Source organism: Pempheris klunzingeri, chromosome 23, assembly GCF_042242105.1.
Source record: "Pempheris klunzingeri isolate RE-2024b chromosome 23, fPemKlu1.hap1, whole genome shotgun sequence".
Classification (NCBI taxonomy): domain Eukaryota; kingdom Metazoa; phylum Chordata; class Actinopteri; order Acropomatiformes; family Pempheridae; genus Pempheris; species Pempheris klunzingeri.
In genome coordinates this window covers 14,258,497-14,274,600 of record NC_092034.1, presented here as the reverse complement: position 1 = coordinate 14,274,600, position 16,104 = coordinate 14,258,497, and the positions used below count along the sequence as shown (strand labels likewise).

At 43.4% G+C, this 16,104-nt stretch overlaps 1 protein-coding gene across 1 annotated transcript; it reads right to left on the bottom strand.

Annotated features, from left to right (window-relative positions):
- Positions 1 to 2,580: 2,580 nt before the first annotated feature.
- On the bottom strand, positions 2,581 to 15,924 carry nectin4a (nectin cell adhesion molecule 4a). The gene is made up of 11 exons (XM_070854499.1): positions 15,643 to 15,924; positions 11,536 to 11,733; positions 10,846 to 11,013; positions 9,472 to 9,750; positions 8,386 to 8,503; positions 5,655 to 5,809; positions 5,388 to 5,547; positions 4,926 to 5,001; positions 4,514 to 4,576; positions 3,123 to 3,311; positions 2,581 to 2,973 (listed from the first exon to the last, which is right to left on the bottom strand). The coding sequence occupies exons 1-11, from the start codon at positions 15,695 to 15,697 to the stop codon at positions 2,581 to 2,583; spliced, it is 1,854 nt and encodes a 617-aa protein (XP_070710600.1). The 5' UTR covers positions 15,698 to 15,924.
- Between the last annotated feature and the right edge of the window lie 180 nt (positions 15,925 to 16,104).

The following is a 16,104-nucleotide window of genomic DNA, read 5'->3' as shown; positions in this document are numbered from 1 at the left end:
TCGCAAACGGGCCTACGAACACGCTTGCGTGACTGATGTTACTGCTGGAGGACGAGTTCACGACAGTGCTAATGCTACGCACACCTCTCGTAGCTTTTCAGTCAAACAAATAAGCAACCCTATTAAATGCCACAATCATATAAACGCGAGCAAAATAGACACCATGAACAAGCCATCACTTTTAGCTCATGGTTACTGTGCTTCATGCTAACAGGCTACCTCAATAAATAACGTTCTGCGGTGGTATATAAAGTTAAGAGCTGCAACTCTCTCTAGCTCTGAAGCACAGCGGCTGTGTGCTTCGCGCTGAATGCACCTGAATATAGAACAACTTGCATACCCTGCCTTTAACACTTCTATTCTTCCTGTGCGTTTGTGTCGTGCTGAGGATAAAGACAAGATGGCAGGTTCACGCGGCAGTGGTAGTGAAGACTTCCACCTACATTGTGGGGGTACTATCTGCAGAGGAAAACAAAGTATGTGGTACCAAAAGAGAGTAGAGTTGAACCATACCATACAGTGGAAATACAATAATAATAAACTATGCATGCATACGTGCAGTGGATTCAGGTGGTTAATGGGGCCCGCAGCTCAAATTTGCCCTTAGCAGCGTAATCTGGACCTGCCCATGGCACTTCAGAGCTTTTAAATCAGCCCCTGCAGGATTTTCCAGGTATCTCAACATTTGCAAGAACACTGCTAAATTTGAACATATCAACGTAAATCCTTAGATGATCCAGAAAATAGTTTTTACCCAAATGTTCATGTCACCATATATGTTACATAAAAAAAAAACATGCATATTTATTTCATCCCATCAATAAAAGCTCATACCAATACATAGACCCTCAAGATAAATGAAAATCCAGACGTGTGTAGGAATGTCGTTTTCCAAAATCACAGTGGAATCCGGAGCCTTTCATAGTTCAGTTTGTGAGCTCATTCAGGTCCCTGCACCTTCCAGCAGCACGCACCAGGGGGCCCCCCTCTGCAAAAAATACAACTGACACTCAGACAGAACACCTGTCACCTGCTGCTCCGGCCTGCTGAGGGCTGGAAAGTAATATAATATATTACTTATATTATGGAACATTGCCCGTGCCACCATATATTTAAACCAACATTTGTAACTAGACTCTTAGAGAACGTAACAGAAATCAAAACACAGTGTAATACATGTGTGAGGAACAAAATAATACTTCATATTTGCTAAAAAAGCAAAATGTTTTTTTTTCCCTTTGGCACATTCCCATATCAGGACATAATCCAACTGTAATCACACATATAAACATAGAAATAAAGCCAGTGGTCCACAGGTAAACAATCTGTAGCAGGTCACGACCAATTCCTCTTGGATGTTAGAAAAAACAATGCAGCAGGCAGAAGAAAGCGCAGATACGGCGTGTCTGCAGTTGTGGAAGCTTTTTTGTCTCTATAATCTGTAGTATAAGGTGAGTATATCCACAAAACAAGCCGTATGCTGTAAAGCATATAAAACATGAACGCATACTCAAATACAAAACAAGACGTACAATCAAAATGTATTTCATAAACACTTGGCAGCTTTTCCAGCTTCCATCCGCTTTGTACATGTAAAAACAGCGTCATCCTCGCAGGAGCCTTGTATATTGGTTATTTATCTACTATAGGTGTATGCCTGTGGTTGTGGGTGTGAGGTTGGTGAGGGAGGGGGACATGTGGCACTAGAAAAAAACAGATACTGTATTTAGTGATATGTTTCTTGTTGATTTGGATTGAAGTATTCTAAAAAGATATGAAAAAATATTTTTTAAAAAGGAAACAATTTGCATGTTTGTACTGATATACATATCGCCAAATCGCTCCGTGAACAGGACACACATGATATGTTTTTTTCGCTTATGAAGCCTTTATCTGATCCAAACTGTCTCGCTGCTTCAGGCAAAGGCACGAGGACAGACAATATGGAGGTATGCATGTTGCAGGTGTGGCTAGAGAGGAACAAGCCCGTGGATTGGATCACATCCCAAACCAAATTGTGTGAAGGAACTCAAAACTGTACACTAGACACCGCGAAACACAAAAATCCACCTTCAGCACAGAGGTGTCGCAATCTGCTTCTCTGATGTAGCAACTTTCCCACAGTCGTCTACTCCTCCTGCATTTCCTGATTCCCCACCGCGCACGGCCTCGAGTGCTTTCGACATTTCCCACTAAAGGTATGTCATTAGCATTCACCTGTTAGTTACAGCTGGTTACAGCAGATACTGTATTGTGAGCAGGGAACATCATCTGCTGTTGTAGCTGCACTGGAAATATGGGGACATTGCCTCTGTTTGCACCAGTAATCCAGGGAAATAATAAAACTCATCGTCGTCACCAAGCATCCGGCAGAAACCTGGATGTGTCCAGTTGATGCTCTTGAGCAGATTTCCCCTTTAAAGACTTTGGCCTATTGCACCATGTTCCCACACAGCAAAGAAGATGCAGCATTGCAGTCAAGATGCTGATTGTTCAAAACTGACACTTGTTTTTATGAGACCAAACTTTGTCGTCCGCATTTGAAACTTGTACTTTCACATGTCATTTTCCAGCTGCTTGCTAAACAATCTGGGCCTTGTGTATCAGGGAGGTGTGGGGGCTGACCAACGTGGGGCTCTGCCTGGGTTTGGGTCTGAGCATGCCGTTGGTCTGCTGATATTGTGGACTGTGAGCGTCAGACACCTGGGAGCTGTTGGTCTCGCTGTCTTGGTCATCAGGATGCTCCTGGCTGGCAGGACCCCCCAAACCTTCGTCCACCTCGTCCTCATCATCTGTTACCGGTGGGTAGTTGCTGCTCAGAGGGGGGTGCTGGTGAGTCTTGGTGACACTTCCTTGCCGCGAACCCCCATCTGGTGGGATAATGGCGCTGCCGTTTAGCTGTCTCACAATCTCAGTGGACTGGACCATTGGGAAGGGTGATGGCGTGAGAGGAGGGTGGAAGCGAGTTTCCTGCTAGGAGGATACAGAGCAGACACACTTATTAACTGCATCTTCACCTGGTAAGTATGCAAAGTTAATAAGTTGGGTGAGAAGCATTCCACCAGGTGATGAATTCAGGCTTTGACTTGCCCAGAAATGCGCGTGCACAAAGGCACACTCACCAAAGACATAGTGCTGTTTCTCACATATGTCTCCACTCTGAGTCGGTTCTCCTCGTCTCTATCCAGAATCCTGTCCCTCCCCCTCCGCGAGTTGTTGTGCAGGACTGGTCTGCCCAGGTAGTCAAACGCTCCCCCTCCCCCTCGCCCCCCTGAAACTGTAGATCGGCTGTCTCTGCAGTGAGTCTGCTCCTGTGAGCACAGCAAAAGACACACATGAGTATTCACACATACACTGACTATGTCTCTTGCACCCTTTATATAAACCGAAGCGACTTTAGAGGTACAGCAGCGTTAAGTTAAAGCAGGCCAGGTCATTCTGAGATAACTTCATTCACCTCGAATGCAAATTAATGAATTAAAGCGACGAATTAAGTACAAAGTTTGGGAAATGACTAAGAATTAGTTTGATACCACTCTTATATCTGTATGCTAAATATAAAACTACAGCCAGCAGGCAGTTAGCTTAGCTTAGCCTACAGACCAGAGTTGGGGGGGCGGGGACATCTAGCGTGAAAATTATGTCACCTCATGACAGATTTATTGAGTTATTTTAAGAAAAATTAGATTTTAAAACGTAATCCAACCGGCTTGCTGGCTGACTTGCTGGCAGACTACATGGTGGTCGCAACTTCAGAGCTGCCTTTAACAACATTATCTCTTGCCGAGGTCACAAGGGCCCACGTAAGATTATATTTAATTTAAAACAAAATTTCCAAGAGGCTTCTTAATACTACAGTTTGGTAATTATCATAGGGAAAGTGGATGCATCAATAAGTAAATAGTTTCTTATTCACTGGTCTATTGAATTATTCTCCTGAGGAGTCTTCTAATCAGCTTCACTCCAGGAAGACTGAAGCTAAAACACAAGAGCCACTGAAAATCCTGAGGTTTTAGCTGTGCAGCTAGATGCCTAAAATGTAGGTGTGACAGGCTAATTAAGATTAAAAGAGTGAACTGGAATAACCTTGTACAGAACATGGTGGTTAGGTCGGCACTATTACCTGACACAATAGATTAACTTCAGTCTGACATTTTGGGAAATATGCTTCATCAATAAAAGAGCTTGCTGTTTTCCCCTCATTTCCACTCGTTATGCTAAGCCAAGTTAACTGCCTGCAAATACAAATATTTCCCAAAATGTCAAACTGCTCCTTTAAGCACCACTTTGGCTCCATAGAGAGGAATGAAGGGTGTTTGAAGAAATTATACAGCCATGCTCTAGAAACAAAAGGTCCCAAGTAAAAGGAGTGTAAAAGTAGCTCAAAGGAGATGCACTACATTCAGGTCTGAAATGTAGAAGCTCAGAACTTAGCCGCCTGGCATCTGGACAGTAAAACCTCGGTCCCGGGGCCGGGCCCTGCATGCAGAGTTAGATAGATTTGTAGACTGACCCCCAGGGAAGACATGCTGGTCCGTAGGGTTCCCTCCACCCTCAGAGGTATGTTTTCCTCTGTCTGCAATGAGAAGAAACAGAGGGCTGGATTAGACTCTGTCCATCTAATGCCGTGCTTTCAAACCCCACTTCCTCAGAAAGGCAAATAAAGTAGGTGAAGCGATGCCTGATGTCAGGCGATGGTTGCAGAGCACAGTATTATGCATTCATCACAGTAACATTCCTAAATAAGAATCCTTGAATAAGTGATTGCGCCAAACATATGGGAGCGGCAGTCGACTGACTTTGATCGGTGGTGTCAGAGTCTCACAGCTCGAATCAGGTCGTGCAAAAAAAAAAAAAAAAAAAAAACGCGAGATGGTCGTGCAAGTGAGACAGACAGTGTGAAAAGAATAATTCAGTGATAGTACCGCTCCTCTTGCATCTGTGCTGACAGAGTTCATCCTCCTAAAAGAAGCTTGCCTGGAGAGAGTGTTTATTTCCTCCCTGAGAGAGACAAGAGAGAGAAAAAAGGAGAATAATATTCAAATGATTGAAGAAATCGACAGTTCCTCTGTGAATTGCGTTCAAGTTTTAATGTAGTTCATATTGCATATTTTACTTTCTTTTTTTTTTTTTTCAGTTTCCTTGTCACGGCTGCTGTTTTGCACATCCTCCACACAGTCATTTATCAACTGAATCTCACACTTTGCTCCTCTAACTCTACTTAACACACGCTACTGCTGCAGCTGTCACTTATAATATGCTTTAATAGCCCTGACTTGCTCCATTCTTAGTAATTCTTATTGACTCCATCTGCCCTGCGGAGATCATCACAGTTTCATCTCCTCTGATCTCATCTTAATTAACCGTCATCCGTTATCTCTGCTTACTTCCTCACGGTCAGCTCCCTCTCCAGCTTCTTGTTCTTGCGTCTGTGGTGGCAAGTGACAGTGATGACGATGATGAGCATCAAGATCAGCAGCCCGCCGGCCACGCCCCCCACGATGATCATCAGCATGTTTTCATCCATGTTCTGCTCCTGGGGAGATTCTGTACCGTGGAGAGCCAGCAGGGATCTTAGCGGGGCGAGGTGGATAGTATAGTATATATTGTCGTGACATGTGTTAGCGTGTGATGTTGACAGTGCTGTCATCTACCTCCCACACCAATCTCCACCTCCGCCCTCCCTGCTCCCACTTCATTCTTCGCCACACACTGGTACGTGCCTCCGTCTGACAAGCTCAGGGGTCGCTCAAAAGCCAGAGTTCCATTAGGGTGGGAGATCACACCCTCTGGCAGCTCTCCCCCCATTCTGCAAACAGAACAGAACAGCGTTACATTAAAGGCTATTTAGATCGATTACATTACTATCAGAGTTAAGTGGTAATCTTCCCCTTATAACCTTAGAAATGTCATCTACATTTTCATATGTGGATCTTTTGTACCGTATTTCTAACAGCTTGGAGTGGACAAAAACTGTCAGGGAGGGGGGGTGACTATTGAATTTAAACCATAATTTGGTCATGCCATAGAAAGCATAACAAAACGATACGTCCTGTTTCCCAGATTTTCACGCCAGGCTTTATTTTTAGACCAAGAGCTGTCACTATCACTCTGTGTGACACTTACATATCTTGAAACATTTAATCAGTGGTGGAACGTTGCTCAAGCACTGCACTTAATTACAAATTTGTCACTTCAGTGCTTCCATTTCAGGCTATGGTACTTTATATTTTTACTTCACTGAAATATTTTCAGGGAAATATTGTCCTCTTTAGTCCTCTACACTAGTCTGACAGCTTTAGTTACTGGTTGCTTTACAAATTAAGTCAAGTAGAGATGAAATACTGCACAATCCATACTCATAGTCTCATAGTTAAATTTAGCTCCACTTCAAATGCTGCCTACACATTAAAGTCTGAGTAATAATAATCTAATAATCTAATCTATAAAGATATTTCAAAAAGAAAAATACACCACCCCCTTCATTTTTAAAGCTTTCCTTAACTTTTTGGATGAGGTTTTCACTTTCTGTGTTTCATGGGATCAATCCGTGAGATTGAGTAACACAGTCTGCATTTATTTCTATCAAAATGTCTCCTTTTTTTTCCAACTCTAAGTTACAGTAGTAGTTTAATAGTGTGCCTTAATTGTTTTGAACCACCACACAGTTCCTGGCAGTGTGACTCAAGGAAAATGCCTTAAAATCTTTGATGAACAACACCCCAGGGTGTTGCCCCAGTGCTGCTGTTCTGGGCCCGTTTGATTTAATCGGTCGGAACAGACTTGACCTTCATGTCTGCCTCTTGCTGTGATTATTAACAACCACGAAATACTGAGTAAATTATTAGAGGAACACATGCGCTGTTCACAGAGGCTACACTAAACTCCATATATTAAACAGTGCACAGTTATACTTTCATTAGCAGGACAGAGGAAGTGTCTGTTTTTACACATGCAGGAGACACGCCTCCATGATAACATCTCACACAAATCCACACGTTCTGCTTCCTCTTCCTCCTCTCGCTGCCCCTTGTCTCACCCCCCCGGCCCCTCAGCCTGCTTTGCTCCCTCTAGTCCACCTCTCTCCCCATCAGGCCCACTCATCCCTTTCCCTTTTTCTTCTCACCCCCCCCCCTCTTCCTCCCTCCTTCGTGAGAAACTGTCTCATCGGTGTGCTTCTCTGCACAAGCCGCAACACGACACTGTGACACCAGCTATTACTTCATCTGCCGCCTTTTATTGACAAAGCCAACAGGTTCGCCCGCTGCTGCTGCTGCTGCAGCCGCCGTGCACGTGTGCGTGTACGCGCGCGCTGTGGTCATGTGAAATGCCTGAGAGAGTAAGGAGAGGTGGATTGTAACTAGAGACTATGAGTGCTCACTTAGTCCTCTGTGTGTGTGTCAGTGCGTGTGTGTGTGCACATGATCATTAGTGTACATGTTTTGCGTCTTCTGTGAGCCTTACTCACAAAAACTGATTTCCCAAGGTGTGTTCTTGTGACTAACAGCAAGTAACATCTACATCATCATCTGGCAAAAGCAACTGAAATCAGACGAAACCTAAACAGATATTTACATTTCTTTACATTTTAGGAGTACCGCTCCATCTGTGTGTAAAGAATTTCTCCCTTGGGGGCTAACTGTCACTTCTCATGACTGGATGGGAGACATTCGCCTCCATTCACTTTTTTTTATGGCTCATAATTTTCTAGCCAAAGTCTACACCACACCCAGACAACACATCAATGCACCAGAGGAAACGGCTGCAGCTGATTCAAGCAGAAGAAGTCGGGCATCCAAGTCAAACCCTCATCTGGGTTTAGAGCTGGGCGGCGATGTGGCGCATTTTAAATGACACACGCAACATTTGAATCTGTCAGTTTCCACACAGGCAGCGGAATCAGGAGGTGACAATGCCAGGGCTTGTTTGGTTAAGTCATGTGGAAAAGGTGAAGAGCCACCCCCACTGCACTGTAAAAAGTCATTTCAAAAAGTACAGAAGACACCAGGCTACTTTAGAAAGTGACTAATGCAACGAGGTGTCTAGTAGTTATAGTCCTGTCCGACTCAACATAACATGAGAACTTAAGATACATTTGATAAACCTCAGATATTAAAGAGTTCTGCTGTAAAGAAGCAAAAGTTATGTTTACTTTCAGTTCCTGACTGAAATCCATAGTGGAGTCCATCAGCAGGACTGGGTATCATATTAACAGTGTGCATGATAAAAAAAAAAGTGGTGCTCACTGTGGCCCCTGAGACTGACCTGAAATTGCATTCTTGATTGTTTGAATCATAAAAAACAAAAGGTGAAAGTACAGTGACCAGACACATCAGACAGTTAGTCACACCAGACAGCCAGAGAGGGAGGCGGGTCCTACTGTACCTGATCCAAGTGAAACTCTGTGGTTTGGGGTTTCCTCCGCTCACGCACCTCAGGGCAGCATTCTTCATACCCACGACCCAGTCTCCATTGTAGCCAGACACCTCTGCATGTGGAGGGACTGGGAGGAAGAACAATAATCTATCAGCTTTGTTCAGTTGAGGGAAAAAGTAGGCATTGTTCATCAAATGTAGCTCAGGCTGAAAGTTCTGGCTTACAGCTGATGCTGCTGTGAACAGGACTGCTTTGTAGGAGAATAACTGACTATTATTATCCCAGATTACATTTGACTTAGATTATAGTTGCACTTACTTGATAAGAGTTTTTCTCTAAAATATGGAAATTTTCATTTCCCATGATGTTATGACATTAACTTATGAAAAAAGTGCATCAGACGTACGGGACTTCTTAGACAAGTGTACTTTGTGGTGATGGAAAAATAATGGTGTTTAGTCAATATGGAGGTTTCAAGCAGCAGCAATCCCTCCAAAACAGCCTTCCATTTCTAACAATATCAGTAGAGTTCGTACTGTTTTTGAAAGGCGATTTCACCTACTACAAATCCTGTTTTGAGATAGAAGACTTTCAAGAGAGAAAAAAAGGGAAGAATGAAATTGTTTGTGGCTGCCTCCATTCTCATGGTATAAAGTGTGATATTTTCAGTATTTGATTCTGAAGAAGTGAGAAGTGTTGACATTAGCTAGTTACAGAAAGTGCAGTGTAATTTGTATGCAGTACAAAGTAATCTGAGCCAACCCTGGGTACGATGGATGGTCTTCCAATGAGTGCAACACTGAAGAACATTCAACACTGACCATAGAAGAAACCAAAAATACAGTAACAAGCTCTGAATCATAGCAGTCTGATCATGTCCTGTAACCATGGAATCATCACTTGGTCATTAGGCTGAACTAGGGTCTAAGCAAAGAAGAGAAATTAAGGAGAGAATGACATTTTTCCTGAATTTAATTTGCTACAGACATGAGGCAATGTTTTGGCAGAGGGTGTGTTTTCTCCATCAGGGGACCAATTCAGACCTTGAGTTTTAAAATGCTACACTGCCTCTGTATAATTCTGATGAATACTCACAATGCACCACCAGGTTGTGTTTGAGCCTGCGGGGGTGTGATAAAGTGGGATGCCACACCAGACAGTCCAGCTTCTTGCCATTCATGCCCCTGAGGGGGTGCAGGGAGTAGTGAGAGGAGACGGCACCGTTGTCACTGGAGCGATTGATGGACTGGCCGTTCAGGTCAGTGTCCCAGGAGAGGCGGGGAGGCGGGCGGGCTACAGAGCGGCAGGAAGCGACCTGCCTGTAGGTCTGTCCCTCCACCAGAATCACAGGGTCCAGGGAGGAGATAGGAACGGCTGGAGGGGGGGTTGATACAGTGTTTGATTAAAATGAAGATAATGCTGACAAGTTACACACTTAGCAGGTAGTGTTCAATATACTTAAAGAGACCTTTAAAGGCCCCGTCAACATATTTTCACAATCGGCTTCTTGCTAAGAGTGACTGGTCCTACATGAACACACAGCTCGTGACAGGATTTAAAACTGTTTTGTTTAGGGAGATTAGAGAAATTTCTTTTCTTTGTATATTTGCTTGTCTCACCGGTTTGAAGTGGGCGGGGCACAGTTGGAGAAATGTGATGTCACATATTTCCATGCACTTTAGCAACGCCTCATTTAGAATCTAACAGTTGGGGTATTATTTGCTTGTTGCCAGGCAACTGCCAATCAAATTTGATCAAACCACATCCACACGCTACTGGTGAAGCAGATTAGCTACGTTTTTTTTAGCCTTGAATAGCTTCATAATAACCATTTTACAGTGGACTTCATGTAAAGATCATCATTAATTTTAGCGTTGAATTTTGTACCACCTGTCCTGAATTTCACCCATTCTCTTCTGGCCACCCTTAGCCATCATAATTTACACTTTGCATCGCAGCAAAACCCTAGTTTTTTCCAATGTTTTTTATACTAGCTTGCTACAAAGTCCCTACATATTCAATAGGTGAATTGTATTCTGGATGCTAACTAAAATACAATTCAATTTGGACCCTTGACAAAGTTTCATTGCAGTTTCACCCAGATTGCTTTGGGAATGATACATTCCCAATCTCACACCATCTCACCTGTCATGCTTTACTGAATTTGCGAAAATCTCCTGACAAATAAGGTGATACGTAAGAATGGTGTTATTATTATGTGTAGACGCATTATTAGTCATGTAGTAAAACTCATTATGCCGTACAATACAAGTTGAATTAAGTTGCACAATCTTGACAAGCAGACTGACAAACAGCCTGTTGATAGTCATAGCGATTCCCTTGGTGACTGGAGAGACTTTTGCAATTACTCTTTTTTTTTTCATCCTTGCACTCCTGATGCTACAATAACAAAGTTGGCTGAGCTGATCTGCTGCTGCTGTGTGGCAGAGCCATGAGGGAGGGACTCACTCCACACAATGAGTGAGATCTCGGCGTCAAAGTTGCCGGAGGGGAAGGTGCTGACGCGGCAGATGTAGTTCCCCTCATCGGACAGCTCTGTGCTCATGATGACCAGAGAGGAGTCCACGGTGGGATCGCTGCTTTTGAAGCGCACACGTCGAGACCACGTCCCAAACGCTGAAAGATAGGGAGAGAAATGTGGAGGGGACCACGTGAGGAAGGATGTGACACAAAAAATTAAGCCCAGCAAGTTCAAAACAGACCTCAGGGTTTCTTTTGTCACTTTCAGTTCCACACACATGCCTCTACCCACAGCGAAACCACATTTACATTCTGGCCGTTTAGCTCACGGTCTTGTCCAGCATGAGTCACGCACACAATGCGTGTAAGCTTCAGTTCTTAAATCAACACAAATTATAATATACAATGGACGGATCAGAATCTTGGCACCCTCAAAATACACCTGTGATATCACAACAAAATTAGTCAGCGTCTCTCACAGTTCATTTAACACATTCAGATAGTTGTTAACACTGGCCTTGAAGCTCTGTTAGCTCTAGGAGCAGAGAGGAAAAGCATCCAACTGACACTTGCCAACTAAAACTGACAAATCAACTTGCAACGCCACAAGAAAGTTTGCTTGGTAGAATGAGCATATAAGAGTGAGTGTTTCAACAAGAAGAGCTGGTGCCAACTGACCTGTCTGTCCATTAATATGGTGTGCAGTGATGATCTGCACCTTGTTGCCATCATGTTCCTCCTTATACCAGGTGACCTGCACATTGACCACATCCTGGGTTGATTTGTAGTTACAGGGCAGGACGGTCTCGTCGTCTGCCAATGAGCGTATGACGTTGCCCGGGGGGAGATCCGCAACGTCTCCCTGGGTCACTGTGACTACAAGAGGAGAAGGGCAGGTAGGTAAATACGTCTTCTGAGAGTTCAAGGATTATGTGTGGGGGGAAAAAGAGGCGCAGTGCTCGACAACAATCCTTTGAGTGATCGTGCAATAAGATGGTTAAAGGATGATTTATGTTTCAGTGTTTAATCCAGTGAGCTCAACACGAAAAACCCCTACCTGCTGCAGGGCTGCTGGTCTGAGTTGACAGTCACCTTTGACCTACAACCTGTGCCTCTAGTTACTTATAGCCCTAGAAGAAGGGGCAGGTCAAGGAGATCACCTCATTTGCTAATTTAACCAAGAAAACACTCCTCTTACTAATTGTCCAACTTAAAGTTAGAGTAGCTATACAAGGAGGAAGCTAATATTGCAAAGCGTTGTGCAGTAGCCAGATAAGAATGCGGTCTAGTCTCACTACTTTACCCTTGCTGACCTTTCAAGTTCAACTCCAGCTATAACCTACTTGTCTCCTGCTAATAGGCTGGGCAGCATAAACAAAAACACATTTTTGGAAACAATACATATTTGCCATCTTGCAGAATATTATATAAAAAGATTGATACCACTTTTATACCTGTTCATTAAATATGGAGCTACAGTCAGCAGCCAATGAGCTTCGCTTAACAAAAACCATGGAAGAGGCTAGCCTGGGTCTGTCACCTAAAGCAGCAAGTTGTGCTTTTATATGGGGCATTGTGCCAGACTATTTCCTGGGTTAGACTAGCTGTTTCTCTCTTTTTTATGCTAAGCTAATTGACAACCTGCTCTGGCATCATATTTAACCTAAAGATATGAGAGTATTATTGTTTTTTCCATCTAACTCTTGGCAGGAAAATGAAAAAGCATAATTCCTGAAAATGTTAAACTTTGCCAAAGACTGAGTTGTCCTGTTCCCATGAGCCACCGTGTTCTGGCCTTGGATCAGCGGGGTTTAATGTCGGCGAGGCGAATCAGGTGAAAATATCACAGCGTGAATGAAAATAGAAATTTAGTCTTTAAGGATTGAATTTCAAGGCGAGAGGAGCACAGGCGGGGGCTGAGGAGTCCTCTCAGAGCGAAGACAGAGAAGAAGGAGGAGAGGGAAAACAGTGCGTCTATCAGAAGAGCTGCAAGTGAAGATATGTCGCTGAACTTGTTGTTCGAGATAAGCTTTCAACGCAAATGTACAGAGGGTTTACCTCAGTGTCTGGACAGAGCCTGACAGGGCCTCTGGAAACATCCAGGACATAAAACACTGTCTGCACACACTGAGTATTGTGTTTGTCACACTGTCTGTAACGCCACAAACCAGAAACGCTAGCACGAATCTCTCGTTTGTCTGCTTTTCTGTCCTCCTGCCTGCCTGTCTGTTTACAGATCAAATTTCCATATCTGTTTGATGTAGACAAAGTGCAGTGTGTTATCCTCTGCTGTCCTCCAGCAATCTCATAATGTACACACGCACTTCGAGAATACACACTGACAGGGTGTTGATCCCTGCAACCCACATTAAATGGTTCATAAGTGTTTGTTTGCATCTCTCAGGGGGACATTCATCTTGGCACGCTGCTAAAACACAATTGAATTAAGTTTTGTGAGACTCTTGCTAATGCATATAAGTGTGTGTTTGCCTGTCCTACTTAAAAAACGTGGACAGATGATGAATCATCTCAGTGTATTATTATATTGCTGCTCTTGGCATCAGGCCTGCCGTGCTGGTGATTGATTTACTTTCAGACGGAGTGGTTTCCTGATGCCAGTGACCTTCATTAGACTGGGGGAAAACAGCCTGCGTGGAAAATGAATTTCAAAAAAAGAATTACTCCCAAACACTAATGATATACTGTCTCACTTCACTACATGGCAGACCACGTGTAACCACGTGTATATTGCTGAAACAGCTGCTCCTTAAAATGGCCTAATCAGTAAAAACCAGCCTCTTGAAGTTTCTCTGACCACTTTTCCCAGTGTTACAAACTAAATATATAGTCATTGCGCTGCAGACAGAAGTTCTAACTTGTTTTAGCTGATCACTAACAGTATTTGTTTTCACACTTCTACAGTTTCACTTTCATTACTGTGTACTCAAGTTTGACTTCTCGATATGTAAAATGTGTGTGTGTGTGTGTGTGTCGTATCAAAATACTCCACCATTCAGTTCTAAGCATTACTGAGCAGACTACTCTGGTCTACAGCCATGCTCTGGGCTCTGTAGCGCTGTAGCACAGCGGTGCCTTAATGCTGTTTACTGGGTCTTGACTTTAACATGTTATCATGCTAAGACTTGCTGATTAGCACTTAACACAAATTCCAGCTGAGGTTGATGGGAAATTCATTTGTAGGCAGGTAGTTGGTCATAAACCACAGTATCTGATATATTGAAATTTTGACCTGATGGTGGCACTAGAGTTATTAGAGTTATTAGAGTTCATCCTGAATGGGACATGAATGTCTGAACCAAATTCATAGCAATCCCTGCAAACTGTTCACTCAAAACCATAAATGTGAGTCTAATTTTGGCACTAAATAAAACGTCAGGAGGTCACCAAAGTCATTGGGATTCATCTTCTGGAGACCATGAACTTCTGCTGAAAATGTCATGGCAGTCCATCAGATTTTAATCCGGACTAAAGTGGTGGAAGAACAGACCATCAGATGCTGCTGTCCACAAAGTTTTACTGCTAGCACGGCTTGTGAAAAATAGAACGTTACAAGAACATGAAGGAACTTAAAAAAAGCATTCTGGCACAGTAGTTCCCTATGGTTCCTTCTAACATGGCGTTAATACCCTTTTGACAACTATCATGTAAATGATCTCTGTTTCATGTCTGAACACGACATGAACCTGTTGATCTGTGGAAGCATTGTCAAACAGTACATAAGAACTTGCACCTAGTTGTCACCCAAGATGTCAGCTGTGTGTGGGGCCACTTCACTTCATGCCTTCACAGTTTTGGGGTTGTGTGTGTCAGTCTCATACTGAGCAGCCTACAGGTGTTGATTTAATACCTGATGTGGGAATTTGTTCAGATATGTCAGCAGGTAGGATGTGATTCATGCATTTACCATCAGACTCGATGAGTGTACTCTGCAGACAGGTGTGTTTTTCCATGAACGTGTGTGTGTGTGTGTGTGTGTGTTTGTCACCCTGAAGTTTAAGCCTGCTGTGGAATCTGCCTGTGCTGCATTACTGGCATAACACTCCTTCCTAACAGTATTTCTGTGAGGGATTGAAAAGGTTTAATGCCACACTCTTATCTCTTAATGTGTGACCGCCTTCACCTATTTGATAAACCGCTGATACACTGGTTAATGCATTATGACACTTCTACAGTTCTACTGCTTAACAGTAACGCAGAAAGACTTTTTGAGACTTGTTATCATTTGTATATGCACACACACACACACACACACTCTAGGAGGGTCCACTCAGTTCCTCTAAATCAGAGGGACTGGAATTGATCAACAGCAACCTGTTTTTCCTGAAATATCAGACAGAACCACAAGTGCTCTCTTGAACAGCGCTGCTCCAGCTAAGTCTGTGTTTGAGAAAAGCTGGCCACCTGCCCAGAGTGTACAACTCTTATGTGCCCGCTGTGGGCCAGCCTTCCTAATCAAGAAAGCTCAGTTTGATTTAATAATAAGATTTAATACCAGAATTTTAAAGTTCTATTTGTAATGTACTTCCAAACATTAGCAGCATTAAGCCTGTTAGAGACTGTAGGTGTATTGTAGGAGTATCACTTATATCTGACATATGCACAGAATAGCCAACAATAATGTAACCACACACTCATTTTTGAGGGAATATCACACAAGACAAGATATCAGACAAGATAGAGACTCAGACATCCTGTAAAGCCATGAAAGAATACCATAGATGTTTGCATGATATCAGTCTGGACTGTGCTGTAAAGTCTACTTACCAAAGATCCGGAGGACACAGAGACACACACAGAGGCAGTTCAGCAGAGCTGTCATTCTCCTCAGCAGTTACTGTACACTGTGCACAAGTTGGGATGATTTCAGGAATGAAGCTCATCAGTCCAGGTGGTAATATCCCAAACGACAGGCAGGCATGGAGACTCGTGCCGAGTGCTGCCGGATCATCTTTGATGGCGTTTCTTTTCTTCTTCTGTAGGACCAGATCCCTTCAAAGTCGTAGTTGTATAAACTCTTGTGAAAAGTGTAAATCCTCTCAGTTTGGTTATGTGTTGGTTTGTCAAGCACACGCCGTCATGTTTGCCCTTTAGAAAAAAGAAGGTGCAGCTTTACCTGTTTGGGATACACCTGTTTGTGCTACACCTTCCTCTCTCTCTCTCTCTCCCTCTCTCCCTCTGTGTGTGTGTGTCAGACACACACAGACCTACCCACACACACACACACAC

Excerpts from the sequence above, each read along its gene's own strand:
- nectin4a (XM_070854499.1), bottom strand. The coding sequence starts at position 15,697 with ATGACAGCTCTGCTGAACTGCCTCTGTGTGTGTCTCTGTGTCCTCCGG. Across the intron at positions 9,751-10,845 it reads GATCTCACTCATTGTGTGGA|CCGTTCCTATCTCCTCCCTG; the intron begins GTGAGTCCCTCC and ends CCCCCCCTCCAG. Across the intron at positions 5,002-5,387 it reads AGGGAGCTGACCGTGAGGAA|GGAGGAAATAAACACTCTCT; the intron begins GTAAGCAGAGAT and ends TGTCTCTCTCAG.